The 20,666-nt window shown below is 42.9% G+C and overlaps 1 protein-coding gene and 1 pseudogene across 1 annotated transcript; one reads left to right on the forward strand and one right to left on the reverse strand.

Moving 5' to 3' along the window:
• On the forward strand, positions 1,936–4,392 carry LOC8063292 (annotated as a pseudogene).
• On the reverse strand, positions 5,961–8,928 carry LOC8063293 (cell division topological specificity factor homolog, chloroplastic). Its single transcript, XM_002443164.2, has 2 exons — positions 8,733–8,928; positions 5,961–6,798 (listed from the first exon to the last, which is right to left on the reverse strand). Exons 1-2 carry the CDS (start codon positions 8,838–8,840, stop codon positions 6,220–6,222), a joined length of 687 nt encoding a protein of 228 aa, XP_002443209.1. The 5' UTR covers positions 8,841–8,928; the 3' UTR covers positions 5,961–6,219.

Raw genomic sequence — 20,666 nt, forward strand, 5'->3', positions numbered from 1 at the left:
GCTGCTGAATAGTCGTTTTTGAAGCCTTGGATGATCCACCTTTAATTATTGGTTAATCCATACCTGATTGAGCTCAGTATTCTGAAATGTATGGAAGAAATCCATCATATTTTGGCCCCAAGGAATCTCAGTATATGGATATATAAACAGAAACTGCAAACAGCCGCAGATGTTGGTTTACTGTGTCCGTGGTTCACCAAAGCAACTTGCGAGCTGTTTGGCCTTGTTTAGTTCCATTTTTTTTCGTCAAAATGAGCACTGACACGCATTTGATAAATATTGTCTATTCATAAACTAACTAGTCTCAAAAGATTTGTCTCGCAAATTACTGGCAAAATGTATAATTAGTTATTATTTTTATTTATATTTAATGTTCTATGCATGTGTCGTAAGATTTGATATTTAGTGATACTAATTTGATGTCATAAATCTTGGCGTGTTTTTTCTAGAAATTTAGACAATGTTTAAAAGTTTGACTTAATAACTTTAGAAATCTATTTATTTAAGGACAGATGCAGTACTTGCAGTTGCAAGGTTGCGGGCAAGCAGCTCCATATGGCGCCTCAAAACATATATGGAAAAATTTGCAATAGCTAACTATTTGCATTACGGGAAATCTGAAATAAATTGTAAAATTTTTTGGGAACTAAACAAGTTTAGCTTGTGTGGTTCAAATCTGTTACCCTCGGTAACGAAACGTATAGGCTAGCTAGTTCAAATCTGTTACCCTAGGTAACATTGCAGTTCATCTATTTACGTTTGCGTTTCTATTCTTACAACCAAACAGCTCCTTGATGTTATTCCATAAATAAATAAATAAATAGAAGTTTCTTCAAAGAAGCTGGCACTACAATACTACATATTACTGCCAGCTCTAAAGCGAAAAACTAGATGAAAATGTGGAGCGAGCAAGGATCAGTTTAGGCCTTGTTTAGTTTACTCCGAAATTCAAAAACTTTTTAAGATTCGTGTCACATCAAATTTTGTGGCACATGCATGGAGTACTAAATATAAACAAAAACAAAAACTAATTACACATTTTGTCTGTAATTTACGAGACAAATCTTTTGAGACTAGTTAGTTTATAAGTTTATAATTGGACAATAATTGTCAAATACAAACAAAAATACTATAGTGTCAAAATCCAAAATCTTTTCACAACTAAACAAGGTCTTGCATTGCAGAGAGTGCACTCTGCTAGATGGAAGTTGTCGTTGGGTTTGAAGTTTGTTTGAGCTGCTGGCCTTGCATCGTTCACTCCATTCCAAATTATAAGTTATTCTAAGAATTTTAAAAAGTCAAAGCATTTCAAGTTTGACCAAAATTATAGAGAATTATAAAAATTTATGACATTGAATCTGTATATTATGAAAATATAATTAATAAAAAACCTAATGATATTTAGTTGGTATAATAAATGTTATTATATTATCATAAAAATTTTGGTCAAATTTGAGATACTTTGGCTCTTCAAGATTCTTTGGAATGTCTTATAATTTGGGATGGAGGGAGTATAATATAATGAGTTTAAATTTATTGGACTATTTATTTGGGTTTCTGTCAGGAGCTATCGAAGAATTTTTTTAAAAAAAAATCATAACAAATAGTCACGTAGTACCGCTTTCTATCCAAAACAAATCTCTCGCTTTGCCTCCACTCGATACTCTTCGCGGTTGTTTGGATCTCTAAAATATATAAACATTTTCTAGATAGTAGGAGTTTTTATTAGTTTTTTTCATTACTAGTTTTTAGCGTGAATTTTCGTTATTATATATTAACAAACAACCCTGAGGCCCCAACACATCCTGGCTTGACACGGCAACTGCCAAGGGTTCGATCTCAACAAACTCCAGATATATAGGGCATTAGGGCGGCAGCCGGCAGGGCCATCTTCCTTGCACATCCATCACAGCGGCTTCTGAACGGCGGCCGGCGATGGCTGAGAGGTTCCGCAACATGCAGCTCCAGGTAACGCTGATCGATGCTGTTGTGCAGGGTTTCAGTTGCTGTTGTTTTTTTGGCAAGTATGGCTAGCTACCTGCTTACCAGATCATCGTTATCTTGGAAACGAAACTGAATTTTATATGAGTCGTTCGAAATGAAAGAATGTACATTGGTTACTTTTTGTTGTATTTATTTGGCATTATAATTCTTCGTTTGGTGCAGGATGAGCTTGTTATGTGTGAATGTGATGACAACATTGACCTATTTGTGAAACTACCTCACCTTAAAACAAGATCCAAAATTGTTGAGATTGTTGCGGCAGAGGATATTATATTTGTCATGGCTGAATCTGGGCTTGGTGCTGCTTTTAACCGAAGTAGGTTTTCTCAAGATGAGGCTTTGTCCATGATACAATCTGATAAAAAAAAATACGGTTGTCGTCTGTCCTCTAATATGGTTGTCATCTGTCCTCTGCCTATGTGTTTTGTTTTCAGCACAATGAAGTGTCGAACTACACCGATTGAGTAAGCACATATGCTCCACATATAGTTCTCTTAATACTCCCTCCGTCCACGAAAGAGTCAATTTATAGAGTTGTCCTAAGTCAAACTTTTTAAACTTTGACCAAATTTCTAGAAAAAAATGTTAAGATTTATAGTATCAAATTAGTATTATTAGATTCATCATATAATATATTTTCATATAATGTGCATTTTATATTATAGATGTTGTTACTCTTTTCTATAAAGTTAGTCAAACTTTAAAAAGTTTGACTGGCACGGACCATAGGAATTGATTTTTTCGTGGACGGAGGGAGTAAATTTCAGTGTGACGCACTGACGCATGTATGTGACTTTTCAAAAAGCACCCACAAATGTTGTGCTTTTTATGTAATTTATTATTTATTACTGTTTTTCTTCTCAGTCCTATATATGAAATATAAAATTCCTATTGAATTGATTTGTTCTTCAACCATGCAACTTACCAATGTCCACGGCCTCATGTTCTTTAAGGTATATAAGAAGAAATCAGTTAGATGCCGGGCTTCCTCTATTTGAGTCAGAAAGTTTTAAGTGGCCTGGATTTGTGGTGTTCGATGATGTAAATGGCAAAGTACTCACATGTTCAGCAACTGATGGGTATGCCTTCTTGAACAGTTTGTTGCACTGAATGGTATTTTTCAGAACAATTTTTGACCTACCGGTCTTCCTTTTATCTGCAGTATCTATAAGGTCTTTGACTCGAAGAACTATTCCTTTCTATACTCAATACCGGATGAAAACATCCATGATATAAAGATGAGGTTTGCATTCTTTCCCTCGGATTTATCTATCTTACTGTATTTTAGGGGGCCAAAGGATGACTTGTTAATTTCTTATTACAGTGAAGGAACCATTCTCTTGATATATGATAGAGCCATGAGTCATGTTCCATTAAAGATATTATCAATTGAAGATGGGAAGCCACTGAAATCTGTTAAGCTCTGGTTGCACCCCAACAAGGAAATTAGTTTTATTGAGCAGTTCAATGAGAAGATCTTTGTCAAGCAAGAGGATGAAAACTTATAGATAATTGATGTATGGCATAATTTATGTGTGATATGTTATATATATTTTTACCCTAGAGTATCCCTTAAATCCCCCTCGAGCTTAATAATTTGACATCTCTGTGTTTTGATGAAGGTGTGGAGTTCTGAGCTAATCGAAGTTAGTACCACCAGGTTTTTGGCCCCTTCAGGTTTCATTTTTCTATATGAGAACAATATCTTCTTGACATTCCAAAACAGAACGGTCACTTTATGGAACTTCCGAGGAGAGCTTGTGACTTCATTTGAAGACCATTTGCTTTGGCATGATGATTGTAGCACCAACAAAGTTTACTTCACTAGTGACCAGGATCTTATTATCTCATACTGCAAATCAGAAGCAGTGGCTGAGGATGGTAGAGGTTCAGTTCTCAAACCATGATCATTTCCTTGAAAATTTATTATTAGCATCATTCAATTAATCATGATTTTGGAGCATACAGTAGAGTTTCTCCTTTGGGTTTAATTTGTTGAAACATGTGGGAGATTATTATCCTGACAGAAAGTGCCATCTGCAGTTACTCCATTTGGATCCGTCAACGTGAGCGAGATCGTGACGGGCAAGTGCATTGCTAAGTTGTCTGCCAACGACCCTACCCTCGGCGTCGTCCCTCGCGGAAACAGTAACAGTAACAGCAAGCGGTCCTTGGTTCAGAGCACAGTTTCAGAAGCGCTGGAGGATGTCACGGCGCTGTTCTACAATGAGGAGAGGAACGAAATGTATACTGGCAACAGTAAAGGGCTGGTGCATGTGTGGTCTAAGTCTAACAGGCCACAGTCTATTTGCGCCGAACTGTGAGGTTGCAGTCTCCTTGTAAGCATCCTCTGGATTTTAGTGCTATATACCATGTTCAACTAGTAAACACGAGTAGAATTTTACTATTTTAGTCTCCAAGTTCAACTAGGCTGGATAGTGCCTGCCAAACTTCTGGCAGGAAGATTGAACATCTGAAGAGCTTTACATCATTTTCATATGTAATAGTAATGGTTTATTTTTATATGTAACAATAATGGTTTGTGAAAAACCACTATGTTTTAGGAAGTGAGCCTAGCTCAACCTTAGCGGCTTGGGAACGGGAACATGACCCACGTTCCCGTTCTCATGTTCCACGTTTCGGAAACGTCTACGTTTCGGAAACGCAAATGTTCCCGTTCTCACGTTATAAAATGACACCCTAAGTTTCTGTTCCGGAGACGGGGACGGGAACATGGCTGCTATGAGCTCAACTGGTTAGGTGAGAGGTGTGGCCATGCACCCAATCACTCAGGCTCAAGTTCTCTCTTGGATATGCTCAGGAAAAAAAAGTTCTCTCTTAGACTGAATTTGGGTGCCTATTTCTCTTAATGAAAAACCACTAGTTCCTTCTAGGTTGGATATCGTTTTTTTTAAAGCCATTGTGTTTTTTTTTCTCATATTGTTGTCGTTCGAATATGCATTTTTCAGATTATAATTATCTGGAATTCGAATGCCCAAATCAGTCATGTCTGATCAAGTGCTCTGTAAACGATTTTTGATAATTTTTCTGAGCTATTGTCACCCAAGCTGCTCGCGCAAGGAGAACTCCGGATGCCCATATAGCTTGCCCTAGTAATCTCCCTGAGCTTTCAGAAACTCATGCATTCTGCAGCATTTCAACAGTTCAGTACGGAACCTGGACGGTTTTGGAAAACAGCAGCCCCGAAATTAGTATATATTCTATTTCCTCATGGATGGAAACAAGAATGGTCTCCAAAGAACCTGCCGCCACAGGTCCACAACAAAATTCCAGAATCAAAGTCTTAAAAATTGTTTTGAAATGTAATGCATGCTTCTCCAGGGCCTTGTTTAGTTCTAAAATATTTTGCAAAATAGACACTGTAGCTTTTTCGTTTGTATTTGACAAATCTTGTCCAATTATGGACTAACTAGGCTCAAAAGATTTGTCTCGTCAATTCCGACCAAACTGTGCAATTAGTTTTTATTTTTGTCTATATTTAGTACTTCATGTATGTGTCTAAAGATTCGATGTGACGGGGAATCTGAAAAATTTTGCAAAATTTATTAGGAAGTAAACAAGGCCCAGATAGCTATTCTTTTTGCCTGTAAGTAGGTGGAATTCGAATACTCAATTTGAAGTCTTGTCTGATCAAGTGATATACTGATATGCTAACAATATTTGATAATTCCACTCAACAGTCTGTGCTGCTACTGCTTGTAAAAAAACAGCATCTGCAAGATGATTAGCCCTACATCTTTCACTTTACGGCAGTAGCACCTGACCTGTGCATTCTGAAGCTCATGCCAATATGCCATCCTTATATACTAGGAATTTGAACAGCATTGTATTCCCCAAGAATTGGGTATCAAGTAATGCTAGGATAAGATTATGGATTACGGAACCTAAACAAATTGGACCAACAGCAGCCCGGAAAATGGCATATGCTAGTGCAGTTGGTGAAGTCAGCAACTAGAGTACTAGACGTTATTTTCTCAACAACGAAAACATAATTTTGGTTTTTACAAAGAAGCTGGCACTGCAGGTGTCCGACAAATTCCAGAACCAAATTACAGGAAATGTGGAGCGAACAGGAATCCTACATATTTACATCACTCTAGAGAACAAAACATTCTATCCTTCTACCTAGGGGGTTCACAAACGCAACGAACAAATGAAACATTTCAGACCACACTCTGACAGAAGCACAAGGAATTAGTTCTCATTGGGTACAAAAAAGTCAAAGGTGACATCAACGTTCCCTGATGATTCTCCAGTGTCCTTGAAGTCAACGCCGACAATTTTCCCTCTGTACTGCTCTTCAGATTCCTGGTATTCTGGCTTCACACGGCGCACGGGAACTGTCACAGAGTACACGGTGCCAAGGCCAGCATCAGTTGAGATATCCACTTGGACATTATCCCTTGATTCTATCTCAACAAACTCAGACAATGCCTCAATGACGTGCTCCACAATCTTTTTCTTTGCTTCATCACTGACTTCACACCTGTCGGAGAACAGGATCATCTTAAGCCTCTGTTTTGCGATGTTTGCATTCGAGGTATCCTTTATGGTTGGTGCAGAAAACATTATCTTCCACGCTAATTTCAGACGGTCAAGAAATCCCATGTTAACAACATTGTGAAGGAAGCCTTCCACATCTTGAGTTATAGGAGAAAAATCCTTCCTAGAAAGAGCATAGGTCTGGGTGGAGCTCCGAGAACACCTTTGATGTTCAATGCATAGCCGGTTGTGATTGCTAGATGCTCCATGAGGAAAAGTACAAAAATGACCCTGCAGCATGGCATAACTAAAATGGTAAGAATTTCAGTATATTCATTACAAACATGCTAAGAGCACATCATGGTACAAAAGCTAGTGCAATCCCAGTAAGATCCAACTGCCAATCCTCAACTCACCATACTGAAACTTGCAAGAATTTCAATAATATCAGAGCTGTATAAAGGAACAGTTCAACGAGTGGCACAGCTACACTAGCTTAGTTGTTTAAATACACACATCACATGAATGTTGAGTCATTGCATAAGTAAGCATACATTCAGGTTTTTGTAACAAAGATAAACTGAAGAAATATGCATGTGAAAAATGAACACAAAGACTACCTAATAGAGCAATGATAGCATAACTACAGGGTGGAAACAAACCCCACTTGTTCGAGTGAATGCATCATATATGCACAAAGTTAGCCTCAGTTGTTCTCTTAACTCTTAATGACAAGGCCAGCATACTCTCATGTTGCAATTTCTCATTGAAAACAAATGATGCTTAGCTTGAGTTTATATCAAAGAAACTGAAAGGAACATGATACACAACATTGTAAATACAGACTTTCCTCTTTTCTAACTACCTCTCCAATCAAACTCACACCCTCTACATCTACTACCAGGTACTACTGTACAATGAAACACATGCCAATGAAAGGAAAGAAGGAATCAGCTGTATCGGGTAGTGTCACTAAAACTAATATTTGTAAAGTAAGAAAAGAAAACACTGCACTGTAGGAGATGGAGATCGTAAAAAGCGAAGAAAAAAAAAGAACAACCCAGAAAAATGCCAGATACCAAGCAAACCTAGATGTGGAAATCAGACAGTCTGGTATTCTTAAACAAGATTGATACCGCTAGCACTACCAACAAACACACAGACTTCTCAGGATACCCATGTGAAATAGAGAAATCAAACCACTGCCACTTTAATATTACAGGTACTTTGTTGGAGTGAACTCTAATTTTCCAATACATTAGCAATTAACATACACAGCAAATAAATTGATTGCAATGGAGACGACCAATAAGAAACGAGACATAGTGGTTGATTTTGAGTTCGGGCAGAGCACCATCAAATGGGATACAAAAGCTGTACATATAAGCCTGTAAGTTGGGGAAAACTATATATTGATCATTGAGGGACATGTACATGTACCCAGATATTTAGAATCCAAGAATGTACATCGCTACAATCTAGAATATGAATGGAAACAACAAAGAGATACAAAAGCAGCAAAACATTTTGACCCAAGAATGTTGGGGCAAGCAAAATAATAAAATGCCAAATGTAGGAAAAATGCAGATCTAAAAGTACACCTAATCCTTAGGCCCTGTTTGGTAGTGTTTCTTTGCAAATGACTTGACCTAAGAAGACACATAAGCTGGAGAAGCCACATTTAGGTGGCTTCACCATTCTAGTACAAAAAAGAGTGTCTCCACTCTGCTAGCGTTTGGCAGGCTCAAAGAGGGCATTGACATTGTACAGAAATGCAGTTTGTTCTACTGGGCCTACCGCACACCAGCATGGCTTATTCATCCTGCACTGAATCTCTAGTTCGTCTGCACTACACACTACTCAGCTCCATTGCAGAACACACATGCTCCTGACTCAATCCACATGATTTATCAAACTAATTCCTCCATTCCCGGTTAGTAACAGGCAACATTTAGCCTACCAATCAACACAAAAATGCACTCCGCACATTCAGACTGACCCAAGGCAGCCGCACCCTGTCACCCACCCATCGGAGGCACGCACAAACCTCGAAGAGTAACAACCGCACCGTGGACTTCCAGCAGCCTACCAAAGCATCTCCCGTCAGAGATTTGGGCCTCCCAAGCCAACCGAAAGCCGCACACTCGTGCTAATTCCACCTTTAACAGGCAGGACTAAACTAAATAAATGCTAGGGTTTAGGGGACGGGGAGCAGGAGTCCAGACCTTGGGGCCAGCGGCACGACGGAGCGGCGGGCGGAGCGAGGACGCGGACGGCGCGAGGACCGTGCCGGAGTCGCCGCGGACGCAGCCGACGGAGATGGACATCGCCATGGGATGCGGCTGTGCTAGGGTTTTGCTCTCCAGTCCCTTTTCCTCTCTTTTTTTTTTTTTCGCTTTGTCCTCACTGTTGGCCGTTGGTGGACTGGGCTGAAGAACTCACTTGGAATTTGGAAGGAAGTCGGGACGGCTGTGTTGGTGCCAGGTGGCACGTGGGACCCCGAGTGCGAGTTGGCTGTGCAACCGGTTTGTCATGGACGGATGCGGACATCCTGAGAAAGGTGTGACGGACCGGCCAGCTAGTCCTTGCGTGTTTGGTTTTGAGGCTTTAAAAATTGGCATGGGTTAATTTTTTAAAAAGAAACTCTTTTAAACGAAATTTTTAAGAAAAAACTTGTATAGATTAGCTTCCAAGCAACTGATTTTAGATGTTAGATCAGAATTGTTTGTATGGCTAGAAATCTAAACTCATCCATACAACATCACAACATAATGCCTAGGGCCGTGTTTAGTTTCTGATGCGAAAAAATTCACGATACTGTAGCACTTTCGTTTGTTTGTGGTAATTATTGTCCAACTATAGACTAACTAGACTTAAAAGATTTGTCTCGTAAATTTCGACCAAACTGTGCAATTGGTTTTTTTTCTATATTTAATACTTCATGCATGCGTCTAAAGATTTCATGGGATGGGGAATCTTGAAAAATTTTAGGTTTTTAGGTAGAAGTAAACAAGGCCTAGGATGCAGTCACCTTGCATGGTTGATATGCTGACCCTATTCTAGTGTAAAGAAATCATTTCTTCATAGCCAAGTGAAAGACATGCACATGCTTGGTTAGGTGTAGGTAATAGTATGTTGGAGCAATCTATGACCACCACTTGCCTCGCCCAGCTAAGAAAACATAACAAACTCCGCTTAACCTGGCTCAATCCAGCCATACAATACAAATATATTTTTTTTTGCATGTGCAAGGCTAGCTCCTAGCAGTGGCAGAGCCAGCCGAAGAAATGAGGTAGGGCAGACCGCTATCTACATATAGCGAACTTCACCAATATATCGGTCTAACTATGTATGCATACCATATATATATATATGTTGGTTTATCACGTAGCTATTATATTCTAATATTTATTTCAGCAATCAAGGATCTAGATGTTGCTCTGAATCTCCTAGCTCTTGTTGTTCTGTGGATTCAGTAACATTACTGCTTTCACGAGTGCTTGGGGACGAGTTACTTCCACTTGCAGAAATTGTACTCTTAGTCGTAGTGGTATAGAAGCTTTTTAAATCTGCATAGCCATTTAATTTAATTGCTTTCAGAAATCAGAAAGATTAACTAATGAAGCCAACAATTTCCTAAAAATCCATGGCAATTGGCAATACCTAGTTTCTTATATCGCTTCTGCTTATGGCTCAATAGAGTTGGAGTTGGAGCTGTCGGCCTCTGCCTACTCGTGCCTCGGTCGGCTCCAGCTCGATCTCCATCTCCATCCATAAGCACTCACTGGCCACCGGCAAGCAGCTGACCGGTGCGGCCGCACGATGGCACTCCGACAGTCGCCGTTGTTCGATCGGCGGAGCACGGGGGGCGGCCGGTGGGGCAAAGCGGAGGCCGGAGCCCAGACGCCTGGAGGACGGGGCACAGGCGTGGCCGCGGAGCCGCGGAGGTGGACTACGGCCGTGCAGCGTGGAGGCGGATCGAGCCGAGCGACAGCGATGTAGCGACGAGATGGGGAGCGACGCCGTATCCCTATGTCAGTCCTCTACCCGTCTGCCGTATGTTGCTTGCCATGGGTGGGCGAGGGTATAACACTCCAAAATTTTTAATTTTGGATTGTTATTGGAAAATACTAAATTAAATAAGGATTTAAAATTTTTGTAAAATATTCCAAGATTTTATTCATTGTTGTTATTATAAAAGGAGAAAAATGTGAAATTTTAAAACTTTTATAAAATGAAGTGAAGGGTGTTTTGTTTTGTTATTGTATGCTTTGTGCCCTAGCTTTGTTTGGCTTGTGTGTGAAAAATGAATTTCTAAAATTCGAGCAACTATAATTAAGGCCTTTTTGGTTTTTGAAAAAAATAATAATAAAACACTAAAAGTCATTTGAAAACCATTTATGACTTGAATTGAAAAATGATTTAAAGAGTCATTTTAATAAAATAGGTTTTGTTTCCAAGAGTAGTAAAGAAAACAATTCTTAAAATAATCTCGAATTAATAAATCAAATTTTTGGTTTACCAATGTGTTGCAAAATAGGTTTAAAGCCTTCTCAATAGAAAAAGAAAAGTCTCTGTTTTTCTTTTTCCCCTCCCTCTCTTTTGGCCCGTGAGCCCGTGCGCGTCCTCTCTATCCTGGGCCCAATGCCGCAGCCCAGCTCCCGCGCAGCCCACCCAAGCACAGCAGCGCCACCCCGAGCCGCTGCCACGCGGGGCCCCGCCTACCAGCCCACGCTCGAGCCACTGACGCCCCGGCCCCACCTGTCAGGGCAGGGTCTTCCCCAACCTCTCGCCCGCATCACTCGGACGCATCCGCCGCCGCCCGATCCCCTCCCCGCGCGCCTCCCGAGGTTCCCCGTGGCCTATAAAGGCCTTGCTCAGCGCCCCGCACCCCCCTCGGAACCCTAGCGAAGCCCCGCCGCCACCCTAGCCCTAGCCGCAGACCGCTGTCGCCGCCGTCGTCAAGCGAAGGTCCGCCGCCGCCGTTCTCCGTGCTCGCTGCGTCCCGGCTGAGAAGGAGACCGCCGTGAGGTTCGATGCAAGGTGAGGAACCCGCCGCATCCTCCCCCGCCTTCCCCCTTGCTCTGTCTTGCGCGCACGCCCTCGCCGTTGATGCGCCGTCGTGCTGAGCCGCCGCGCCTCGGTTGCTGCCGGCTCCGGCCAACCGCCGCTGCTGCAAAGCCTCGCATCGCGTCCGTAGGGCCAAGTTCTATCTCCCGTGCCCTTCTCTTCGCAAGCCGAGCCCCGTAGCCCCATCGCCATCGCGCTCCGGCGAGCCGCCGCCGCGGACCACGCCGCCGCCGCGTGCGATCCCGCCCGGCCCCCGGTCCACGGTGGACCGGTGGACCCAGCGCCCCCGCCCCGGTCCACTGGCGCGGGCCGTGAACCGGCTAGTCCCGAAGCGCCACGTGGCCGGTCAGACGCGGTCAGCCCTGGCCGTTTTGCGAAAAAGCCCCTGCTGTTTTAGGTAATTAACCCGCAGTCCACTGCCTTTCAAAAATAATTAGAAATAAGTCCTGTTTTTAGCAGTCTAGCCCCTAGGTCCGTTAGTATTTATTTATTTAGTCCAAAATGCTTTTAAAATTCAGTTTTATTTATTTAAATTACGAAAAATAGTTCTGTTTATTCACAATTTTGCCACTGACCTAGTTTTGGCCATAGAATCTGCGTTTTAACTCCGATTAAGCCCGTTCTTGTCGCGTTAGGTTCGTATCGACATAAACTACGCGTTATTAGCAATGTTCACCATGTTTGACACTTTTAGATTTCACCATAAATGTTATTTTGTAAATGCTTATTCAATAGTCGTTGAAATCAAAAGCAACTTAGGGGTTAATAAATCTCTGATTTTTTTTCATAAAATAAGTATTAGTATGTTCTATGCCATCTTTAATGCCTTTTTAGTTGTGATCCACTTAATCTAATCTTATTTCATAAATGCTCTGTTTAACTTGTCACAAATTCTTTGTTTTCTAATTATAAATAGTAAACTGACTTAAGTGATGAAGAATGGTTTGTAATTAGGTTATGACTAAAGTTTAACTCCAACATTTATAATTATTTATAATTTGATCAACTCAACTTTCAGATATTTCTTTGAATAATCCATCACCTGTTTTCTTAAAACACGACCAACGTATAGTCGTCTTCTCCGTTTCACTCCGAGCCTCGATAGTCGTGTCCGTTTAACGATAGCTCCGTTCTTAATCGTTCTTGTGTTGTCACGATCGTAGCAATAAGCCGTGTCGTTTAGTGCGCTCTTTCTAAGCTTTTCTTTTGATTGATGCTTGTTCTTAGTCGTGATTGTTTGTTTGTCTGTTTGTGTTGCTTGTTTGCTACGAGTAGAAGAAGCGTGGTTCGTCAGCAGTGAAGACCAGGAGCTAAGGACCGACAGTCGAAGCAGAAGTTGGAGATCAGAAGAAAGAAGCCAAAGAATTCTGAGCAGATATACACTGGGAATAAAAGGCAAGTGCAGACACCGTTTGATCATTTTGAACCTACTCATTAATGTCATTTACTTTACATGCATGTGTCCAATGAATGCAAACCCTAAGAACATGACTAGCTTTACTTACTATTCCTTGTTCACCTGGGGTTATGTATATGGGTAGTCTAGGCTATACTAGGTTTGCTTAGCTGCTCTACTCATCTTATACACATGCTTAAACAAGAATTACTCTCTACTTAACTTGATGCTTAAACTGTGCTGAATCTTTGGTCACTGCGGTGATGGCGATGTTGGATGCTTACGAGCATCGTGATGATGGTGGTGACAGGGGGAGTGGGTACTGTTGGTGGTCCGGTTTGCCAGGCGTACCCGTCTCTGCTCTCCGTAAGGACTTAGTCAGGGAGCGGCCCCTGGGACTTACAGTGCAGCTCCAAGCTATATGGCTCTGGCTTGACTAATTAGCAGGACCTCCACTAGTAGAGTGTTACTTTCCGGGTAGGCGTGAGGAAGTAACTTGGGTAATGAATATTAAGTTAGCGGCTGCTCTGTACGCCATGGCTATGGGTATCGACTGTCGAGCGCCCCGGCGAAAACTTGCGAGTGGCATCCTATTAGTTGGACCCTATGAAAGGTCTCGTAGTGAGACCCTGCCTGCTCACTTTGGCAGTGTTTTGGGGAGTCATGACCCCGGACAAATGGGAATCACGACTTGGAGTGAACATGCACACCTCTGCAGAGTGTAAAACTGATATATCGGCCGTGCTCACGGTCACGAGCGGCCTAGACCCTCACTTGATGAGCAAATTGGATTCACTGGATACTTGGAGATGGAACTTGGCGAGGTTGCTACCTCGTGTTTTGGCGGAATGGCTATTCCGTGTTGGCAGGATTGCTATCCTGTGTTAATAATTGGGGTTAATCCCTAGATTACTATAATAATTAGGATAGTCTTTTAAAAGATGCTAATTACTACTTACACTAATAGGGTTGGGTTTATGCTACTCATACTTAGTAGTAGGTTGTTCTAATAATAGTCATAATTAAAAGTGATCAACTAAAATGCTACTGCAGTCAAACCAAGTCAGCTTTACCTTGTTTTAAGCCTTGCATGTCATTACTTTCCGTCTGTGCTTGCTGAGTTCGACATGAACTCACCCTTGCTATTTCCCCCACACCCCCAGTGTGTAGTAAAGTGCTGCTCGGAAGAAGGATAAAGATGTCATGAAGTTTTCTAGAAGCTTATGAGAAGTGCTTGGCGTACGGAGCCCCCAGTCAACCGTCCCTGAGAAGAATGGAGCCTAAGAAGTTCTAGCTACTGTTTCTGCGTACTCTGATGTTTTGTAAGTGTTATTATAAATATGTTTTCCGCTATATATAACATTGATTCTGATAATTCTATTCTTTTGTTATATGTGTGGACTTTTTGGGCACACATATGACGACTCTGGTCTTATTTTAAAAGCCAGAGTGTGACAGAGGGCCATTGGGTCTTGTTTGCTAGACGGCCCAGCAGCACAGACTGGAGACTGCCGAACTTCCTCTGTTTCGCTTGGCTCCCGTCGCCGTCGCTCTCAAGTCGCAACCATAAACCATTCGCTCGAGTCAGTGACGAGTCAGAGCCTACGCCGCCGCCGAAGATGGGTTCCTAGATGTGGTGCTCGCCGGAGAGGAGGTAGGGCCGATGCCCAACCTCGCCATATAGGTGGCTCTGCCTTTGGCTGCTACCTCCCACCAACCTAGCTCAAAAGCTTATCTAGGCCCCAAGTCTAACCAACAATCAATCACACTCTTAGGATAGGATGGTTCTATGTGTTTTGTTGAAGGGATTAAACGATTCTATTTTATTCAGAAAGAAGTAAGATAATATCATACACTATTGCCAATATCATTCGCTAGTCAAATTCCCTCCCTTATCCTCTACTTAGTCCCTCCCTATCTTTCTTCACCACGCCACAATGACAACTAATGGCATCTATACACCCTTGGGCGCCTTGTGTGCTGTTGAGCGTAGCTCTATCCTCACCCGTCTTCTCACCGCAATTTGCTGTGTAGCCTCGAGCAGTCCGTTCATTTGTCTTATAAGCCGTACATTTTTTTTTGCTAGCCAGCAGTGTTTTTTCTCACGATAAATCAGCGAACAATACTTTCAGCCATAGCTTTTCAGACCAGCGAATAATCCAAACTGGATTGTTCGCTGGTCTTAAAAGTTATGGTTGAAAGTACTGTTCGTTGATTTATCTTGAGAAAAAACACTAGCTGGTAGAAAAAGTACGTGTCATCTTCGGTCGTCCTCATCTTCGTCTTTGGCAGCGCTGGATTCACCCACTCCTAGCCACGTTGGCTCTATATCATGTCTGACTATTAGCGGCAAATTTTTGTTTCTAGAATTAATTAGAGCCATATCATTATGAATTCTACATTTCTAAGGTGTGACACTACTTTAATAGAGTTATGTCATTATACTTCACCTAGAACATGAAACACTCACGGCTACTTAAGCCCATATGTGAACCACTACGGTTTGTATGGTCCAAAATACCATTGTCACTAGCCACCTCCCTACCTCTACTTGAGGCTAAAGGGATCTTTATTCCGAAGTATCATCATCGCTACCACCTCGCCGATGACACCAAAAACCCAATTATAGATCAATAAGGATCAACAAACCTAACTGAATCTATGAAGAAAAAAGAATCGGTCCGGCTACTCTGTCCACTAGCAAGATTATCGGTTAGGAGAGATGAGAGGGAGGAGGCAATATCTAGAGGACGATCGACTGCAGCGGCTAGGAGGCGAGACAGCAGGTTATTCCTTTTCTTCCAGTATCACTGTCTATTTTTCTATTTCAATCCAAAATGGCAGCTACACGCAAAGCCGCAGCAGCATTGTGATACCCTCGTGAAGGCTAAAAGCACGTAACCCATTAATTAGGTCAGATTTATTTTTCAGATTTAACTAATAGCCCACCTTAAAAAAACAATATCTCCACCATTCGAACTCCCATTCCATTGATTCTTTCTCTCTAGATTCATCTAAAATCGATATATATCTCCCATACAAAAGTTTCAAAATTTTTAGAGCTTATTTCATTATGTGTAAATATTTAGACATGTTTGTTTGCTTGTTCTGGTTGTTTGCACGTTTCTATCAAATGAGAGGCCACTATCGCAAGTTTGATCCCAACAACCCAAACTGCCAGCAGGAGATTACCGATGACGCTGACAAAGGCAAGTCCAATCTAACCCCCTTTGATCATGTTCACTGGTGGAGCTCAAAGGGGGTTCAAGCAGGGGCCAACAATATTTAAATCATAGCTGATGTGTAAATCTTTATTACTTTCTAAACACTAATCATAAAATTAACCATAGATACCATTAAAATTCAATTGCCAAGGGGGGGGGGCATGGCCCACTTTGGCCTCCATGTAGCTCCACCACTGATCAGGTTGATCCTTTTTCAATCACAACCCCGTAGAAGACATTTTCAAATGTTGCAAACCTAAGTATTATTGTTATGCCGCGATGAAATATCGTTAATTAGTATTCTTAGGATTTGGTACTTATCATGGATACTGTTGACACCGTTTTTGGGCACGTGTCTAGGATGGCAGGATAAGGTGGCAGTACGATGCGGGTTACCGATGAGGATGGTTGCCGATGAGGGAGGAGTTGAATGTGACAGGCAGTAATATGGTGCCGATGGCTAGATAAGAAAGTCTGCCGATGACTATGGCAAAGGATCTGCCGATGATGCAGAGGAGTCCGGAAGCTGCCAGTTGTCATGTGGAGGAGTCTCGATTTGTCACGAGGAATAGTTTGTTATTTCCTTAATTATTTGCATCGTTTTGTATACGGATTCCGTGTAATTTGGAATTCGAATTCTAATCATGTCTGGTTGTAGCTCTTTGGGCAGGGTATAAATATAAACCCTAGGGCCTTGTAATAAAGATCAAGAAATCAATCAAACACACGTTTTTACTCATATTCCAGCATCTACTTTTTCGACGACTTCGTCATACTTTTTCCTTTTATTACGAGTTCTTAGGAATTCGTCGACTTAAGCTCGGCGTGTTCTCGAGTTCCGCGTGAGTACCTCTTAGCCGTGACGTCCGGGCGCATCGCTGTTGTCAGGACTAAAGTATTCGAGTTATCACCTTTGCCGATAGTAAGGTCAAATCGGCTGGCACGCCTTAACGTTTGAATTGGGTATTAGCCCTTTGTGTTTGCAGACCAGTTTTGCATCAACACATCTTTTGGCACGCCTGGTGGGACAGATTCAAGATCAAGATCAACATGTCGATCTCTGACCTCGATCAAGAGAACGTCATCCCCGTGACGGAGGCCAACCTCAAGGATGAGCAGAAGCAAGCTATTGCCCAAGCCATGGAAGAGTTCAAGCAGCAATGTCTGAGGTCTTTCAGCATAAACAGGAGCGGCGAAGTGGTCCAGAAAGATGCACTGCCGGCACCACGGCAGGTTACCTTTGACGCCAATCCTGGCAAGCTTCAAGATATGGTTGACAATGCCATCAATCGAGCGTTGATTAACCAAGCTGGTGTACTGTCTAATACGGTTTTCAATGCCGTGGCAAGAACTTTCAAGGAAGGGCAAATCCCACCAGATTATGTGGGCCCCTCCCATCATCAGCCCACGGCACCAGAGGTCACGGCTCCATCGGCTGCCTTGACGGATGCAAGTGCACAGTCTGCCGTCCCTCCAAGTACATTGGGGACTACTGGTGCACTATCTATGCCGATGGCAACCAACCCACAAATTTCAGTTGGGCAGCATAAACTGACAACAGATATGTTGGCATCGGCAATGTCAGGGTTGACTCTTCCTCCCAACTGGTGGGGTTATGGTATGCCTCCAGAGTTGACGCCGAGAACATCACAAATAACTGACATGAGGGGCAAAACTCCTATGACATTGGCACCTCCCAATGCGCCGGTGAACCAGAGTCCTCGGTATACCACAACTACTACTGCAAGGCCTCACACTGGAAATCCTCAAGATTCAATGTTCCAGATGCCCAACGCATCGGCAGAGTCAATGCTGATGCAACAGAGGCCTATGGCCCAGTTGGGGTATGTCAATTCAACGACGGTACCCAATTACCAATCATCGGCAGCACCTATGCTGATGAACGCTAATAATGGATGGCTTGGACAGCAAGCCTTTCCACAATCACCCCAGCAGAGTTATCAGACTACAGGGTTCCAGCAAGGGCAGGTCTATCCCGGGTTCCAAGGTCAGGGGATTCCCAACCAGCCAATGAATTTTGGACAGCAACTCGGAGGACAGCCAATCGGTGGACAGCAGTTTGGTGGTCCGCAGATTGGAGGACAGGCGATCAATACAATGTTCCGTGCAGATCACGTCCCGAACAGACGCGTGGAGGTTCGCCACCAAGTGCCAGATCCGCAGCCGCCTCATCGGCAAGATGCCGATGCGTATTGGGCCGATAAGATTGCTGAAGTAATGAGGGAACAATTTGGGATAAAACCCAAAGTCAACACTTATTCTTATCGGACACCGTATCCTCCAGCGTATGATTTGATCCCGCTTCCACATCGGTACAAGGTACCGGATTTTACAAAGTTTTCCGGACAGGACGACACGTCAACCATGGAGCATGTCAACAGGTTCATTATTCAATGTGGAGAGGCTGGTAACAGGGACGAATTGAGGGTTCGTCTATTTTCATCATCATTGTCTGGATCGGCCTTTACTTGGTTCATATCATTACCTCCCAACTCAGTAATTACTTGGGCCGATCTAGAGAAGCAATTCCACAAATACTTCTTCTCGGGGGTTCATGAGAAGAAGATCACCGACTTGGTCAAGTTGAGGCAACGTAATGATGAGTCGGTTGAGGGATTTGTGCAGAGGATACGAGAGGTCAAGAATAAATGCTATAGCCTGGTTCTGGATGATCGGCAGCTAGCCGATTTGGCTTTCCAGGGTTTGTTGCCACATATCAGGGATAAGTATGCCTCTCAGGAGTTAGAAAGTTTAAGTCATTTGGTGCAGAGGATATCTGATCAAGACATCAAGCCTTTCGATCCTAAGAGGGCATGGAATAAGAAAGTGTCATTTGTTGATGAAGCAACAAGCTCATATTCCGATGAGGAACCAGTAATCGGTTTGGCAGAGTGGGTAAAAAACAAGAAGCCGATGTCTTGTCCTTTTGGGCAGAAGGAACCAGAGAAGTTTGCCTTTGACACCGCCAAGGCCGATAGGATATTTGACTTTCTACTTCAGGAAGGTCAAATCAAACTGTCACCTAACCATGTGATCCCAGCGGCAGAAGAGTTGAAGAGGATGAGATATTGCAAGTGGCATAATGCAACTTCACATGACACCAACGAGTGCAAAGTATTCAGACAGCAGCTGCAATCGGCTATAGAGTCAGGGAGAATCAAGTTTGACAGTTCCAAAGCCCAGAAGCCGATGAAGATAGACCAACATCCTTTCCCGACAAACATGTTGGATGCTAAGGGGAAGGCTAAGGTCTTAACATCGGAGACAGCTGAGAAGAGTGCATCGGTAGATCCTCAGCATCAAGTTACTACTGCCGATGCAAGAAGTAAGGGCTTGGTCCAGGAAGGAACTAGCTCAGGAAGGCTTCCTCGATCTGGTATCGTCATAACTCATAGAAGGCCTCGAGAAAAATGGCAACAACGGGAAGATCGGTATCGGCGCCAGCAGGAAGATTATCGACGGGAAGAAGAAAGACGCCGACAGGAGTGGAATCGGCACAGGGATCATTGGAATTGTCCATTCTTCATCCATTGTTGGGAGGAAAATATCAAGCTTCCTACTGTCAGAGACTGCCCTGAATGCAACGGTTATGATCGGTACGATAGGATCGATCGGCATTATCATGATGATGAACGGCGAGCTAATGGGCCGATCAGAGGAAGGGTGTCAGTTCATGACCGGCTGGGGGGCAGATTCAGTGAGCACAACAGACTTAGTGACCGTGTCCAGTATTTTCCCAGGAACCAAGAGGAGCTCGAAGGAATGGCTGATGCGCGGGTTCTCGATGAATTCATATTTTGCAGGGATGCTAACACGCATCGTATGGAGTCAAGGGAGAACCGACGCCCGACGGCAAGGCAAAGGCCACTTCCTCCATGGTGCCCTCGAGGATTAACCAAGACACAGAAAAGGAGATTGCAACGAGAAAGGCAAGAGGAGCTAAACAAGGGAGAGAACTCTGGAAGTCGGCAGCCGTCAGACACTAAGAGGGAAGGTCCATCGGCAGGCGTCAACATGGTCTTCATGTTGCCGATGGAGTTTCTTACACCAGCCAGTGATGATGAGTTGGAATTTTCTGATCAGATAGCTCAGTTGACTCTGGATCCGATGACGGCTATCTTTGAGAAACCTGCCGATGATGAGAGGCAGCATCTTAAAGCTTTGTTCCTCAAAGGAAGGGTTGATGGGCAGCCAATGACCAAGATCCTAGTTGATGGTGGAGCTGCTATTAATATTATGCCGTATGCAGTATATCGGAAGCTTGGGAAAGGGGATCAAGATTTGACCAAGACCGATATGATGCTCAAAGACTTTGAAGGAAACGTGTCTCCAGTCAAGGGGGCGATATGTGCAGAGTTGACCATCGGCAGCAAAACCTTGCCGACAACTTTTTTCGTGATCAGCGGAAAAGGTGCCTACAATTTATTATTGGGGAGAGATTGGATTCA

This window comes from Sorghum bicolor, chromosome 8 (assembly GCF_000003195.3).
Source record: "Sorghum bicolor cultivar BTx623 chromosome 8, Sorghum_bicolor_NCBIv3, whole genome shotgun sequence".
Taxonomy (NCBI): domain Eukaryota; kingdom Viridiplantae; phylum Streptophyta; class Magnoliopsida; order Poales; family Poaceae; genus Sorghum; species Sorghum bicolor.

Excerpts from the sequence above, each read along its gene's own strand:
- LOC8063293 (XM_002443164.2), bottom strand. The coding sequence starts at position 8,840 with ATGGCGATGTCCATCTCCGTCGGCTGCGTCCGCGGCGACTCCGGCACG. Across the intron at positions 6,799-8,732 it reads GTCGTGCCGCTGGCCCCAAG|GGTCATTTTTGTACTTTTCC; the intron begins GTCTGGACTCCT and ends GCCATGCTGCAG.